A 17,558-nucleotide genomic window follows, 5' to 3' on the forward strand; every position below is an offset into this window, starting at 1 on the left:
AGACACCACGAGGTGTCCTTCCCATACAAGAGATGAAGCAAACCGGAAGCTGCTAGCCTGCTTACTGGAACGATCAGTCTGGTTCCTCTCGTCTGGTTTGCCAGGTGAATTAGCAACAGTATTCAAGCCTAATTTTAAACCGTAAACATTGAATTTAGATGAAACTTAAATAATGACTTTAAAACAAACAAGTTAAGGTACGAACACTAAATGACCGGAGAAACCTTGGGCCACAACAGGTCGTTTTTTTTTTTTCTTCAAAAAACGTTTATCTAATTTAGTTTTAATTATTTAAAAAAACACAATGAAATAGTTTGTCAAGTTGCAGGTCCAGTTTTCCTTGGCTACCACTCTTAAAGCGGCACCTAATCGTCTCTAATATAGGGTGAACATATTTTGATTTCCAAAGAGGATACTCGGCCCTTATGGAGGACCAAAGCTGCCAAAATTAAAAAAGTAAATAAAGAAATCAAGCAATAAAAGGCAAAATAAAAACGAATATACATAAAATAAATAAATAAATAAGATACAAAAATTAAATATATTTTAAAAATATGGAAAAAAATAGCTAAATAAATAAAAGTAGAAATAAAAATGAATATATACAAAATTAAGAAATTACATAAAAATTTAAGAATAGAAAAAATGTGGAAATAAATACAAAAATAAATATATTGACTGAAATCAATGTCAATCAATAAATAAAAGCACTTTGCCTTATATTTACCTATTTCATTGTCATCATGTCGATCGACCAATGGGTGAATAGCTCAACACATGTAGGACCGCCCCCTCATTTCAATAATTCAATTCAATTTTATTTGTATAGCCCTAAATCACAACAAGGTTGTCCCAAAGGGCTTTGCAGAGGCAATATGATACAGTCAGAAACAACAAATAAGTAAACAAAGATGAATAAATAAAGTTCAAGTCCTGGGCATCCCCCATCCTTGGACCCTCCATAACATTTCCACTTGCATGTTCATGTTGACAATGAAATAACTAAATATCAGAGCAAAGTGATTTTATTTATTGACATTTATTTCAGTCAATATATTTATTTTTGTTTTTATTTCCACATTCATTTTTGTATTCTTAAAATTTGAATTTCTTATTTTGTATATTCATTTTTATTTCTACTTTTATTTCATTAGCGATTTATTTCCATATTTATTTTTGTGTCTTATTTCTTATTATGTATTTATAATAATTTATATTTTGCCGTTTGATTCATTTTAAATTATTTTTATTTTTAATTTTGGCAGCTTTGGTCCTCCATAAGCCCGGCCTCGAGATAACCTAAATTTATCTTTTAGTCGAAGTTCACTCAAAGATGCCTTATCGCTTTAATATATTTAAAGTGTGCCTCCTCCGTCTAGATAAAAATATTCAGCTTTATAACAAAATAATAGCTATATAACCAAAGAAGCAAATTAGAATTCTCAGAGGTTACTCAACAGGCTTTATTATTCCTTAAATAATAGAACGAAAGTAACGTAAAAAACTAGAACGAAATAATCATTTAAAAAAAAAAAAGTAATGCCTCTTCTGTATTGGCGATTCATCGTTGAACAAAGAAAAAGCTGTATTTTTAATTCTTACTTTTCAAATAAATAATCTGAAATAATGTTCTAAATTTTAACAAAAGCTTGAACAAAAAGCTCTTTTCTGTTTGCATTGAAATAATTTAAATCAAACCGTAGCCTCACAACAATGGTAATTTAAGAAATAATAAAACGTCACTTTAGTCTTTAGATTTTTTTGTTTTGTTTTAGCACTTTAGGGGACAATAGAATACAGCTTTGACATCTGTTTTCTCTGTTACTGAGCACAGCAGAACCAACCACTTGGCAGGCTGTAGTTGTTAGTTCAAAGCGTCAGTCAATTTCAACACACGCTAATTGGCCCCATGAAAAATAATGAAAACCGGAAATTTTCATGAATTTATAAAACCCAACCGGACGCCCCGGATATGATGTAAAAAGTGGACATGTCCTGCCAAAAGACTACGTTTGATCACCCTACTCGAATACAGTTCAATAAATGATACACATCATTGACATTCAAAGAAAGCTTTAATTAGAAAGTTATATACACACTGTAAATTAAATTAAACTTTATACAAATATTAAATTAATATTCTCACACCCACTGCCATGTACAGGGGAAGATCAGAAGAGGAAAGCATCCAAACCAAGAATGAAAACGTTTAGCCTACTGTAACGTGTTATTTTCAGGGAGGGGACACTGTACAACAGTGTCTCCAAATACAACACAATTTGATTTTTTTTTGCTTTTTAAACTTTAACCCCATAATATTTTACGCCAGGTAGTAAAGAAAAGTAAAGCAAATATGAAACGCAGGCGCATGGAAATCAGTGTCATCACAGTAGCTGGAAAGCAAGGGGAGGACAGAAAGGGATATTTTTCTTGACAATGAAATAAAGACAATTGTATGCATAGAATAGAAAATAATAGAGTAAGGCCTTTGGGAAAACAGAAAACGTTGCAATAGCGAAAAAGCAACCACTGGTAGTGGATGCTAAAGATATTACATGAAAATAATGTACAAGTCTAAGGCAACATTCTGTTTGCAATAATGAAGAGCCCATAAAAAAAAAAAAAAAAAAGATCAGACAAATCACATAGGGTTAGATTTTTTTTTTTTTTTTTGAGTCATGCTGTGTTCATGGTGGACAGCTCAACCACAAAAAACACCTAATGACAATCAGAAGATGACAAAAACTGTGATCTTTAAATATGCTTTTGGCTGTAGATTATGTGAGTTGACGTGCTTTGGGATGGGGTATACAAAACAACAATTATTCCAAATTTGTGTTTCACTGCAACCAGTTGCAGTTTTGTCAATAATACACAAATGTGGAATTTTCAGTTCAGTGTGACAATGGATGCAAAGCCATTTCTCTCTGGAGATGCCAGTCATTGCAAATATTGATGAATGATATAGACTTTTGTCCTGATTTTTTACTTTGCTGGCTTGGATTTGTTTCAATGTTTTCTTTTAACATTGGTCACATAATAGAATTATGCAGAGGCTGCCTCTAATTTAATGGGCGGATCAGGAAATGGCTATTAAGAGGTGCACTTTCATGAGGACATGCTCTCTCCTGCTTCATACACAAAGATGCACACACACGCACTTAAAGTCAGACTCATCAGAGCAAAACAACTGAGCCACACGTCAAAAAATAAATACAGCAGGGAGGAGCATTTCATTTGAGCTCACGTTTTAAGTTTAGTCATGATCAATCCGCCTGATGGACAGCTGTTCTGTAGCTGCTAAAATAAACTGGGATCTCGTGTCGCTCTTCAAATTTGATGTAGCATCGCTTCTACGAACCGAAACTACAATTGTTCCTACTCATGCAAACCAAGAGGAAGAAAGCTCTCTTCCAGGTTCTAGAAGCAAGTCTCCCCTCTGCTTTCAACTCTTCCCAACTGATCACATTCATCCATATGCTGGATGTTGCCTGGATACAGACATCGAGCGAGAGAGAGACACACACAGAGGAGGCTTCATGCTTAATTCAGAGTGGGCACGGCGCAGTGACAGCCATCACTAAAAACAACATGCAGCATTCACAAAGAGGGCCACAAAACCCAACTGTCACTCACAACTCTTCAAGTACAGTGGGAAGACAATTCGGAACACCATAGGGCCAGAAGTAAACTTCTTAATGTTTCCTGTTTGCTATACCGTTCTCAGATGGAGCCTATTTCTCATATATTTATATATATATAGAGAGAGCAACCAGGAAGCAGTTGAGTGCATGGTAATACATTGCCTTTAGAATACAGCCTTGACTGAGTATGTATGTTTGAATTGTATACAAAGGTTGTAAGAGATTTTTAAATGAGGCGGTGCCGCTTTGTCTACTCTTGAGTTGGCTCCTCTGGCGTTCCATCACTGCTTGTGGTGCAGTATGTAATGGTCGATGGCTTTGTTCTGTGTCTATAGCGATGGCTGAGGAGGTTGCGCGGGGCATAGTTCTAGTCGTGTTTCTGCTGGCCTGTGAAGGGTGTTCAGGGAAGTGGGGTTGACAGCCACATTAGGTCCTGGTCAGCAGAGAGAGAGACGGGGGACGACTGGCTAGCACGCTGGCAGGGTTCATGCTTCCTTCAGCAAGGGGATATCTGCAGGGAGACAGAATGAAACATTGGAAATGAGCTGGGATTTTAGATCTGGTATATTGTGCTACATTGTTTGTGTTGCTGGTACAGTTATGTTCCAAAAAAGGAATAGTGGTACCTCGACATACGATCGCTTCGACACACGATCTTTTCGACATCCGACGTATGACTCGCCATTTGTTTCTACGTCCGACCACATGTTCTAAATACGACACTCTATGACAGCACCGCATTTTCCGTGTTTTCTCGCAAGACGGACGCACGGCATATTTTCTTGTGAGAGAAATCAACATGGGTTCCAACAATGTTAGTGCAGGTGGTGAAAAAAAAAGGAAAAAAGTGAAGCTGACCATTAGAGGCGTGCAAAATTTCCGATTCTCTGATTATTCGCGATTCGGCCGTGGAAGATTCGAGAACGATTAACAAACATCCAAATTCCGATTATTGAATTATACCAGGTAAAGCGGAAAAAAAACGCAGTCAGCGCGGTCTTCGGGACACAATGAGGAACGGACCGAGAGTAAATATCATGTGCAGCTAATGCCGCTTGGTAAAAAAATAAAATAAAAATACGTCAGCCATAAACAGCGCCCAGTTGGTAGTTGCTACAAACATACGGCAACATATGGCTATGGTAGATATCACATATATCTAGACTAGATGTGAAATGACAGACTTTGCCGCGCTAGTAAACAGGCGCCATCTTAAAGTAGTAGACTCCTCTAGAAGGCTCTGTTATAGGGAACCTAATTACTTTTTATCTAAAATACCCCTAAATCGGCAAAATCTTGACTTGAATCTATCTTTAAATGATGAAACACTTTTAAAACTTTCACATGTCGAAAGTAGACATGAGGGAAATTATGGAATAACGGGCGCAATTTTAACAACTTTAACGGTCGATTCACAACATTAAATTAATTGAATGTAGTTTAAAGCTGCTGATACAGAATGGGGACTTGAGTATTTTATTTACTGTTTTTAACCGGTAACTTGATACTAAAATAGTAGTTTGGTTTATTTAGCCTGAGAGAATTTTTAAACAATTTTGGAACAAATATACAAAACATTTTTTTTTTAAATGGGGGGGCATCAATAATCGATTTATAATCGAATCAGAGTCTCTGAATCGTAATCGAATCGTTAGGTGCCCAAAGATTCCCACCTCTACTGACCATTGACATGCAGATGGATATGGATATGAAATGATAGTGGGGTGCACATCCGTGATATGGCTCAACAATACAGCCGCAGACTGTCTATCTCGGTGGTTCTCCTCCAATCGCCAGTCTTTATAAGTTAAGGTGGCAATTGTTATTGTGGTAACATCGCCAAAGAAATCGCCAGCTTCGTCAGGATTCTAGCGTATTTTTCGGACTACAAGTCGGACCTGAGTATAAGTCGCACCAGGAGAAAATGCCCAACGAAGAGAAAAAAAACATATAAGTCGCACTGGAGTATAAGTCGCATTTTGGGGGACATTTACTTGATAAAATCCAACACATAGAACAGATCTGCCATCTTGAAAGACAATTTAATATAAAAATACAATAGAGAACAACATGCTGAATAAGTGTACAGTGCATGAACAACCAAAGGCGAATAAACTGTCCTCACCAGGACGCTACGGCTCGGTCCTGGCTATACAGCGAGCTACACTCCCAAATGACGATGCTTGACGTCAGTATAATTTGCGGAATCAATTTCGTCCTCGATACCAAACAGGTTCGCATCAACGTAAATAAATGATAATTAGGTGCTGTTACAGCAATGACACAAACGGTTAGCATGCGTTCGCTAGCATTAGCACATCGTTCAAACAACCACACAACTGGCTTTAAGTGTCTGATCGCGGGTGGAAAACACACAACAACAACAGAAAAGATGATACACACAGGCGTTGCCTCTGTAGAGATATTTCACAAGCATAAACAATGAACGTAGGTTCACAGCCATGTTTCTCTCTCGCTAACTTGCCCACTCACTAAAGCTGCGTAGCTGTCGGTCTTCTTCTGGCGTGTGAGCGGTCTTCTTCCCGTATAAAAGTGCGAGTGCGCCCTCACGTGGGCGTGAAAGCGCCACAATCTAAAAGCATGCATTTCAATATAAAAAAGTCAATAATACAATTGAACACACATTGCCAAAGGCAGAACGCGAACGTGGCCGTAGCTATTAAGAGTTATTCAGAAAACTATAGCAGAAAGAACATGCTAACAAGTTTACCAAACCATCAGTGTCATTCCAAAACACCAAAATAACATGTGAAATGATATCATAATGTGTTAATAATTTCACACATAAGTCGCTCCTCAGTATAAGTCGCACATCCAGCCAAAATATGAAAAAAATGCGACTTATAGTTCGAAAAATACGGGAATCATTTATTCCATCAACTTGTGCAACACATCACGCCTACTGTCCCCCGCAGCAAGTAAACAAAATGAAACTAAAAAGGCTCACTCCGTCAAGTCAGACACGCGATGCGTTCAGGTACACCACGCAAACACATTCGTGACATAAGAACCCGGTTTGTTACATGATTACAGGTATTATTATTACTATTATTATATTCTTATTTCAATTTTTATTCGTAATTTATTTGTTTTGCTCTTTGTAATTGATATTTACAATAGCAACATCAGTATTTATTAAGAATTTAGTGTAGGTTTTCGGGTTGTGGAACAAATTAACGGAATTCTAATATATTCTTATGGGAAAATTCTGCTCGACATACGACCATTTCGACTTACAAACAAGGTCCTGGAACGAATTACCTTCGTATGTCAATACATTATAAAGTCTATGTTACGGTCGTATTGTTGAGCCAGTACACGGATGCGCACACCACGCTCATATTTCTCCATCATTTCAATCTTCATTTTATTGGTAAGTGCCACCTTTTTCCACCACCTGAACTAACCTTTTTGGAACCTGTGTTGATATCGCTCAAGAAAATCCGCCATGTGTCTGTCTTGCGGCAAAACAAGAAACTGCGACGCTGTCATAAATCATCGTATTTCGAGCATGTCACTGGATGTAGAAACAAATGGCGAGTCCAATTTTACATCTGATGTCGAAATCATCGTGGGTCGAAGCGATTGTATGTCGAGGTACCACTGTACTCTGTTCAAAATTTCGATAGGTATAAAAAATTACATACGTTTTATCGTATGGCTCCTTAATAGAGCCCCTGCAATAAACCGGTTCACTGCATGAAATTTGTGTCTCCATTATCGAAGGAAAAGTTGCACAAAGATTTCTAGGGCACTTGGTAAGAAATAATACTGTGGTGCTAAGTTGGAGCATTGACACAAACAGATCAGATTGTTCAGACACGACATGAAAAGAATGTAAAGGACACAAAAGCACAACTGTTGAAAACAGCGGCTCAGAAAAGAGAAAACTGTTTCTTTTTAATGATAAAGTTATTGAGGTCCTTTTTCTTGACTGTTTGGTCTGTTACATTGACATGGAGTAATGCAACTCTTTCTAATGTACACCTTAGCTTAGCTCTACTTGGCTTGATTTGACGTCTTTACTTTGCAACTGCAACATTCAAAAACCAAGGTGCATTGAACAACACATCACTCAGAATCACAGGTGCTGGTAAACAACTACAATGCGGAACAACAAGCGCCATGCTGCTGGCAATTAGATGAATTTCATTTGCGAGGAGACTGACGGCACCAACAAAATGGAGTGCTGCAGCAAAGCGTAGACTGTGCGGTCATAAGACAGCTCCAATCAGAGTTAAGCCGCAACCACTGGGTAAGCTAAACCTATGCTTATTGATGTAACTTCTAGGTGTGTATGCTCATGACTGCGAATCTGCTTGACTGTATGTGGTTTATGTCCATTTTATGGTTTTACCTTGAGATGCTCAGAACCCCAGCTTACTAAAAATAGTACCTCACCATTTCAAAAGGCATCAATAGCAAGTACACCTGTATCAAGCAGAATAGATACTGTGTAATAAAATGAAAAGGTGTGATAGTCATGGTTATCCCTTCACCGTGGAATGGCATGCAAGAGAAGAGTTTCCTTTTCCAACACCGACTAGTTTCAGTCGTAGATTTTGAACGCATAAATATTTAAGGCAGGGTTATTTTTATAGTACAGTTATAATTATTAATTGATACAAATTAAGCTTATTGTGTATTCATTCTCACTAAGGCAAAATGTGTTTATATAAATATGTATAAATGACATGGTGCTTGCCATTGCTATCACAGCTTACCATCAGAAAAGTCATCTGCAGAGGTGACAGAGAGCAGACTGTGCTGGTCGCTGCTCTCAGAGTCTCTACGGAGAGGTAAAGGGCCTGCACACGCACCCCCTGGGTGCTCTCTAGCCCACGATGATAAAGAAGAGGACGAAGACGGAGCCTGATGAACAAGCACCGTCTCTGCATGATGGCGGGAAGGAAACGAGGATGAGGTGGATGGCAAACATAAGTCCAAGTCTCTGTGTTGGTGGGTTCCGCTTGGACCTTGACCTCCAGTGGCCCCCTGAGGGAGACCTTCAGACAGAACAATTGGGACTCTGGTCTCCGGAGGCGCTGGATCAGGTGGTGATGGAGGACTGGGGCCTGACCCATTTCCATACACGGCTTCTTCATAAGAAGGAAGTGCAACCTGGACCCCCTCAACCATAACGGAACCGGATTGGCCCGAGACTCCTTGCTCCCTCCTGATGTGCAGACAGACAATGAGTGAAACAGGCAGAAAGGCAGGTCAGACACAGCATCACAAAAGTAGGGTCAGGTGGAAATGTGCTGTGTAGTCATGTGTGTTGCATACCACAGAAGTGGGTGGAGGTGCTTAGCCTTGACTGTACAGTCCATTTATTTTGCAGTATGAACTAAAGCCGTCTCGCATGTACCAACACGAACAAGTGTGCTAATGAGCACAGAATTTAATTACTTTACCCTTTAACCATTAAAATCACAGACCAAACAAATGTAACATTTTACTTTCAGAACTATGTAGAGAATGTTGCAAAACAAGAAGCCAGCTCTTGGTCCATGCACATATATGAACAAAGATCTGCTGTGTCATAATGTGGTAAAATGGAGAGGCTTTACAAGAAGTGCAGTCAGTGTACACTTCAAACTTTGCAGTTTCGAGGTGAGGACGTCAATTTAAAAAAAATTATCACCTAACCTCGTGAAAGATAAAATACGAGTCACACTGAGGTACCAAAACTGATGGGCAATGTGACCCCAAATGTTGATGACACTTTATTTAGCAGTTTTATTGCAGCGATTTGTTGGATGAAGACAGCTTTACTGGCCACAGATTTGCAGTTGGGCCTATTAAGGGAAGCAATGCAAGGAGTTGGACTATGTTTTACAAGGTGTTAGCAATTTTTCTTCTTCAATATTTTGATAGCTTCAGTACTGTGCTTATTATGAGTGGGGAAAAATGTTTCACACTTTATGATAGGTTTTCACATGGGCGTAATGTGTAAATAAGTACAGGTGCATTCACTTCTGCTCTGTGTGCTTGTTAAAACCAGGATAAATCAAGATTGTAAAATTGTTTTCTATACACTAGCAACACTATTAATCTGGTGTGACAAAAGGACCTCCCACCCCCCCTAAAAAACAAAAACAAAAAAAAAAACTAGGGGTGTCAAACGATTAAAATTTTTAATAGAGTTAATTACAGCTTCAAAATTAATTAATCGTAATTACCGTATTGGCCCGAATATAAGACGACCCCGATTATAAGACGACCCCCTCTTTTTCAAGACTCAAGTTTGAAAAAAGACTTTTTGAACACCAAATTAATTTTTATACAGAAAATAATTACAATACATCTGAAACAAATGATTATAACAATATATTTGTATATATTCTTATTCTTATATATTCTTTTTGAGCTCTCCATCTCCGTACATTACACTCTGTGACACCATATTTCACAGCCGCTTTGCAGTTGTTTGAAGACACCGCCTCATTTATCACCATCAACTTGAAGTTTGCGTCATAACTTCTCCTCAGCTGCCGGTTAACCTGGCCAATCTTCGACCCACTTTTCTCCAAATTGTCGCGAAGTTTCTCCATTTTCGGTTATCTCTTCTATTACCGGTATTTTCTTCTCTTTTCCTTCTTACCACTTTCTTCTTCGTGTCAGGGGTTCGCTTTGGCCGCCGGAGTCGCGTTCAGCATTCGATTCATTGATGACTGGCGCCATCCAGCGTCGTGAATGGGTATATGTCTAGGCCGCAGTTTTTTTTTGTTTTTTTGTTTTTTTTAGGCCGCAGTTATAAGACGTCCCCCAGGTTTTCATTCTTAACTTTAATGCAAAAAACACCGTCTTATATTCGGGCCAATACGGTAATCGCAATTCAAACCATCTATAAAATATGCCATATTTTTCTAAAAAATATTGTTTGAATGGAAAGATAAGACACAAGATGGATATATACATTCAACATACGGTACATAAGTACTGTATTTCTTTATTATAACAATAAATCAACAAGATGGCATTACCATTATTAACATTCTGTTAAAGCGATCCAGGGATAGAAACACTTGTAATTTTTAAAAGATAAATGTTAGTACAAGTTATAGAAATTTTATATTAAAACCCCTCTTCATGTTTTCGTTTTAATAAAATTTGTAAAAATTTCAATCAAAAAATAAACTAGTAGCCCGCCATTGTTGATGTCAATAATTACTTACACAATGCTAATGGGTGCTGAAGCCTATAAAATCAGTCGCACCCAAGCGCCAGCAGAGGGCGGCAAAACTCCGAAAAACAGAACAAGTACACCTTTCACTCTGCTGTCATTTTAATCTGTGGGGCATTTGTGCGTTAATTGCGTCAAATATTTTAACGGGATTAATTAAAAAAAATTAATTACCGCTCGTTAACGCGATAATTTTGACAGCCCTAAAAAAAACCCTTTGAATAGCGTACCGCACGAATGCTATTTTTAGACCGTGACGTCGCCATCGTAACGTGGAAGTGGGACATTAATGACACGCCCTCGCATACAATCAATGTTATTTCTGCTTGTTTTCTATGGTAATCTTTCAAAAAAGGAAAATGCCGATCGAACATTGCTACTATGGAACTTGTAGAAACAACTCTAGACTTTTTTTTTATATGTTTCCCGAAACCAAAAACTCTTAGGAAAAAAATAGAAGAATGGATCAACTTGCGCGCCCAAAAGACCAGTTAAACGCCAGCAAGGTGAAGTCATTCACCTTCATATACAGTAAACATTTTGTCGGGGGCCATGGACCTACAGATGACAATCCCCAAGTGACTAAAAGCTCTGGAAGCGAAGGTGGAGAGACGGACACCGGGGACGGAAAGGTGGAAGACAGAGGAAGAGCAAAGTGAACGGAGAGGACTGTTAGTACAGAGGAGATTGCAAAGGTAGGGGGGTATATTACATACAGTGCCTTGCAAAAGTATTCGGCCCCCTTGAATCTTGCAACCTTTCGCCACATTTCAGGCTTCAAACATAAAGATATGAAATTTAATTTTTTTGTCAAGAATCAACAACAAGTGGGACACAGTCATGAAGTGGAACAACATTTATTGGATAATTTAAACTTTTTTAACAAATAAAAACCTGAAAAGTGGGGCGTGCAATATTATTCGGCCCCTTTACTTTCAGTGCAACAAACTCACTCCAGAAGTTCAGTGAGGATCTCTGAATGATCCAATGTTGTCCTAAATGACCGATGATGATAAATAGAATCCCATGTGTGTAATCAAGTCTCCGTATAAATGCACCTGCTCTGTGATAGTCTCAGGGTTCTGTTTAAAGTGCAGAGAGCATTATGAAAACCAAGGAACACACTAGGCAGGTCCGAGATACTGTTGTGCAGAAGTTTAAAGCCGCATTTGGATACAAAAAGATTTCCCAAGCTTTAAACATCTCAAGGAGCACTGTGCAAGCCATCATATTGAAATGGAAGGAGCATCAGACCACTGCAAATCTACCAAGACCCGGCCGTCCTTCCAAACTTTCTTCTCAGACAAGGAGAAAACTGATCAGAGATGCAGCCAAGAGGCCCATGATCACTCTGGATGAACTGCAGAGATCTACAGCTGAGGTAGGAGAGTCTGTCCATAGGACAACAATCAGTCGTACACTGCACAAATCTGGCCTTTATGGAAGAGTGGCAAGAAGAAAGCCATTTCTCAAAGATATCCATAAAAAGTCTTGTTTAAAGTTTGCCACAAGCCACCTGGGGGACACACCAAACATGTGGAAGAAGGTGCTCTGGTCAGATGAAACCAAAATTTAACTTTTTGGCCACAATGCAAAACGATATGTTTGGCGTAAAAGCAACACAGCTCATCACCCTGAACACACCATCCCCACTGTCAAACATGGTGGTGGCATCATCATGGTTTGGGCCTGCTTTTCTTCAGCAGGGACAGGGAAGATGGTTAAAATTGACGGGAAGATGGATGCAGCCAAATACAGGAACATTCTGGAAGAAAACCTGTTGGTATCTGCGCAAGACCTGAGACTGGGACGGAGATTTATCTTCCAACAGGGCAATGATCCAAAAAATAAAGCCAAATCTACAATGGAATGGTTCAAAAATAAACGTATCCAGGTGTTAGAATGGCCAAGTCAAAGTCCAGACCTGAATCCAATCGAGAATCTGTGGAAAGAGCTGAAGACTGCTGTTCACAAACACTCTCCATCCAACCTCACTGAGCTCGAGCTGTTTTGCAAGGAATTGGAGCAAAAGGTGGCGGTACAAAGTATTAACGCAAGGGGGCCGAATAATATTGCACGCCCCACTTTTCAGTTTTTTGTTTGTTAAAAAAGTTTAAATTATCCTATAAATTTTGTTCCACTTCACGATTGTGTCCCACTTGTTGTTGATTCTTGACAAAAAATTAAAATTTTATATCTTTATGTTTGAAGCCTGAAATGTGGCGAAAGGTTGCAAGGTTCAAGGGGGCCGAATACTTTTGCAAGCCACTGTATATATTATATATATAATTATATGGCCTTCTACTGTACTACCCGCTACTTGTAGGTGGTACTACTGATTGACTAACATTTATATATTTCAACAGTCATGTACCGGTAGGTTTATTTTTCTAAAATATGGGTATTTAAATAAATTAGCCATGTTTTAGCCAGCTTTACATTTTCTGTTGTAAAGAAACAACCTTAGTAAACGGGGAGTCTAAGTAAATTATTGAATAATAATGAAAACATTAATCACTGAGTAGCATTTACGATCGCTACACAAAAATAGCAATGTAAATTACCCCCATGAACGGTCAGAAATGCAAGACAACCAGAGGATATAAAATATATAAGAAAGACAGGGCATATGGTGGTAAAGGATGGATTGTTGAAACAGGAGAATGTCATTGCCAGTGGCGTCAGGCAATGCACACAAGAAAAAGGTGTCAATAAAAAAGCTAACTCTGAATCAGCTTGGCTCTTTTTCAGCCCTCGACACTCAAGCCATCTATTTAACTGAACATTTTGTATGTTCTTCCACATCTTTACCGGTGAATTTGGCACCAGGGTAGAGCAGGGCGGTAAACCGAAAATTTACCGTCACCGAAATTCTTAACGATGACCGACATAATTCTGACCATGTCGGTAAATTCGGTAAATTAATAAAACAAGAAAATATAGTCTTTTCATCCCGCTTTGATTCTGTGTTGTTGGTCTATGTTCATTCCCCTTTAAGAAAGCAGTGAATGTGCTTACGTAGGGAGTCACGTGATCATCAGGAAGCCAATCAAACAAAAGCCCGGTAAGCTAACGCTAGCAGCTAACGCTACAAGCAAAACGTGATGGAGTGTGGCTTAAGGGAGGTTCACCAAACTTTCAACCGACATTTAGTAGACTCTTGGTGGCATCCAGACGGGCTTTCACCCGCTGTCCTCCTTTGTTCTCAAGATTTCCGGAGATGGTGCTTTCAGTGCTTTCTACTGGTAGCCAGGCTAACGCTAGCTAGCGGCTAACGCTACAAATGAACGTTATGGAGTCGGATAGCGGCTCTAACCTTGTCGAAACGGCTGAACCTAATGAGTGGATTGGGCACGGACTGCATCTAGCAATTACTAAGTGGCGTTATTTTGTATCTGTCTGTGTGTGATTCCTCTGATAGCTTTTGTGATGGTAAAGCATTCAGCATAAAGTACAATCCAACGGCAAAACTTATGACCGAGAAATGGCCCCAGCTATTTTTATTGTGCGTGCATTTATTAAAAAATGCACTGGGGGGAAAAAAACCCTTAAACCATAAAGTAAACACTTGTATTTAATAATTATGTCACAGCAGCCATTAACAATAAGTTGTCTTTTTGAAGTGTACTGTTCAAGCTGCAAGTCATTTGTGTTACAATTACATGTTTGCACAGGCATATTGATTTTGACAATGTACATTGTTCAAGTCATACATGCTGTTATAAATGTCATACTTGAATTCTTATTGCTTACAATACATTTTTATAAACTTAATGTTTAGACTGCATGTACAATTGTTAAATACAGTATATCAAATTGAATGCTGGTAAATAAATCAACAAGAAATAGTTAATCTGTATTTCATGCATTGATTCAGATTTTCAAATTATATAACAGTCCGCTTGGGTGAATTTATCGTCATTTATCGTTATCGAGATAAATCTGCTCAATTTATCGTGATACATGTTTAAGGCCATATCGCCCAGCCCTACACCAGGGATATCATTTTTGGGCAGAATTGGTAGGTTTAGCTCAGCAAACATCTCATTTGTACACTATTTCCATGCTTTTACTATTGGGGACAAACAGGAGGTTGACCCGCCTGGCCACAATTGCTAACCTCATGAATATTAATGGGCAAATGAGCATTCTTGTCTATCTTACCTGTTGTGATGGAAGGACTTGAGTTTGGGCTGCACAAGCACAAACAGTACGACTAAAAGCAGAATGAGTGCCACCGAGCTAGCAGTAGACGCCACAATAGACAGAGCTGGTATGCCGAGTGGAGAGCTTGGCTCTGTGTCTGTAAAATGAAAGAATTGACAGGAGATGCCCCACAATACTGGATATCCCAACCTCAAAAGGCAGTATAGGTAACAAACCTTGGGTAAGTCGACAGCTGATCTGCATCGGAGTAACCCACTCGCCATTCTCACACGTGAGGAACTTGTATTCTGTTTTCAGAGTGTAGCCTTCATCGCAGAAGTATTCGATGACAGTCTTATGGGTAAGGCTGCGACAGCCAGGTGGGTGACACCGGTAGCCACCATTCTCTGGTTCAGTTGGAGGCGAACACACTGGGGAGGCGGTGGATACTCATTTTCACAATCATACACACTGCAGAAATGTCTACGTTTTAAATGGTAAATTGTCAGCACCGAAAACAAATGTGTTTTTCTTCATTTAATATAAATTGCATGTGTGAGATCGATGCTCAACGTTTTCAGATTTTTTTCTAGTCTGTTGATGAATAATTAATGACATCAGTGGAATTTTTTCCCCCCAGTTGTCAACTGGCTGTCCATGCTCTCACCTCTAAACATAGGCTGCTGCTGTGTTCATCCAATCACTTAGCAAGTAACTGTCATATTTTTTACCAGGATCATCCAAACACTACAGTATATTTTGTGTCTTTACACTGTTACAGAAAGATATTTTTGGAATTCGCTGATGGCAAACTTGAGGATTTATGCTATATGTATGCTAACGGCAGCAGATACTTTCATAGTACATGTGCTTTTGTAATATTACAAGATACACTTGCATAATATGCAAGTGCCTGTGTAACCGTTCTCATTTGTATTGAAATATTTTCACGCTCTTGGGGGACCTCTGCTAGTTTCAAGCTAAGATTGACATTGCTCAGACGCCATTTTAAGACAATTACAGTGAGGAAAATAAGTATTTGAACACCCTGCGATTTTGCAATTTCTCCCACTTAAAAATAATGTGCGGGTTTGAAATTTTCGCAGTAGGTGCTTGTCCACTGTGAGAAACAAAATCCAGAAATCAGTTTTTTTTTTTTTTTTTTTTTTTTTTTACAATTTATTGGTATTAAACTGCTGCAAGTGAGTATTTGAACACCTGAGAATATCAATGTCTGTATTTGGTATAGCAGCCTTTGTTTACAATTACAGAGGTCAAACGTTTCCTGTAACTTTTCACCAGGTTTGCACAGAAAGCAGCAGGGATTTTGCACCACTGCTCCACATAGATCTTCTCGAGATCAATCAGATTTCTGGACTGTCATTGAAAAACATGGAGTTTGAGCTTCCACCAAAGATTTATCGGGTTTAGGTCTGGAGGTTGACTAATGCTGCCAACCAAATAATGCATTAAGAAAGCCATTACAAGTGTTTTTAACTTATAGGTCAAGCTATGACAAATAGTATTTTCAGGCCAAGATACTTTGGTGAGACAGATTTACAGCTATGACTGATCTGCATCATTATGAGTTGTTATCATTATCAAATTTGAGGCTTTAATGTGGTGGCAGTCGGTGCAAAACGGATTGATACGAAGCTAGTCCCTTCATAAAAGGTTTGATGCAACACTAGGAGTTAAAAACTTCCCATATAAAATTTTCTACCAACACCAAGCTTTCCTGACCCCTCACCATTGCTTCGGATGCAGTTAGGCGGTTGACTGGACCAGGATCCAGAATTTTCACACGTGATGCTGGCCGGCCCATTTGCAGTGAATCCAGACTCACAGCCATAGGTCAAAACAGCACCCACAGGAAAGGAGTCCCTGTTAGCCTCAGTCTGGTTCAGCAGGTTTCCATTCTGTACCGAAGGTGGCTGCGCACAACCTATGCCAACACAAAAAATGTCGGGATAGGAAGGAATTAGATGACTGCCATTGAGCCAAAAATGTAACATTGAATAACAAATACATTTACATTAACAGCAATTGTGATAATCAGCATTTCCTTAATGCAGTTAATTATTACATTAGCTAACTGCACCAATTACAAGAAATAGCATGCCTGGCATGTTGGAAGTAAAAACGTTTAGGTAGAGGACTTTGCCAACAGATAATTTTGCTTGAATAAGCTTAAAATATCTTTTAAAAGAACCAGTTCGGGGTGTCCCCTGCCTACTGCCCGAAGTTAGCTGGGATAGGCTCCAGCACCTCCGCGACCCTCGTGAGGAATAAGCAGCATGGAAATGAATGAATGAATCTTTTAAAAGATGCTGCATGTACTGCATGTATGTGCCTATTTACTGTATCTCGATTTTCGGCACAGATCATAACATAAACCATAACGATCCATGGATCTGCAACATCATTTTTTTGTTGTTGGAAACAATCCCATCAGATTATTATTATTTTTTTTTTTTGGGAAAACACAATCAAGCCGTATGCGGAACTCAAAATGAGAGCAATTGAGTCAATAGCCTTCACATGTTATTACAATCTAAGAT

The 17,558-nt window shown here is 38.8% G+C and overlaps 1 protein-coding gene across 1 annotated transcript in view; it reads right to left on the reverse strand.

The window, feature by feature from the left end:
* Positions 1-2,056: 2,056 nt before the first annotated feature.
* susd6 (sushi domain containing 6) overlaps positions 2,057-17,558 on the reverse strand; it is a 56,970-nt gene continuing 41,468 nt past the window's right edge. The window contains exons 3-7 of the mRNA XM_057822400.1: positions 16,748-16,942; positions 15,234-15,428; positions 15,016-15,154; positions 8,390-8,841; positions 2,057-4,155 (exon numbers count right to left, since the gene is read on the reverse strand). Of these exons, the coding sequence (XP_057678383.1) occupies positions 4,130-4,155; positions 8,390-8,841; positions 15,016-15,154; positions 15,234-15,428; positions 16,748-16,942 (1,007 nt within the window). The 3' untranslated portion in view covers positions 2,057-4,129. The remainder of the gene's footprint in view (positions 4,156-8,389; positions 8,842-15,015; positions 15,155-15,233; positions 15,429-16,747; positions 16,943-17,558) is intronic.

Source organism: Corythoichthys intestinalis, chromosome 19 (assembly GCF_030265065.1).
Source record: "Corythoichthys intestinalis isolate RoL2023-P3 chromosome 19, ASM3026506v1, whole genome shotgun sequence".
Classification (NCBI taxonomy): domain Eukaryota; kingdom Metazoa; phylum Chordata; class Actinopteri; order Syngnathiformes; family Syngnathidae; genus Corythoichthys; species Corythoichthys intestinalis.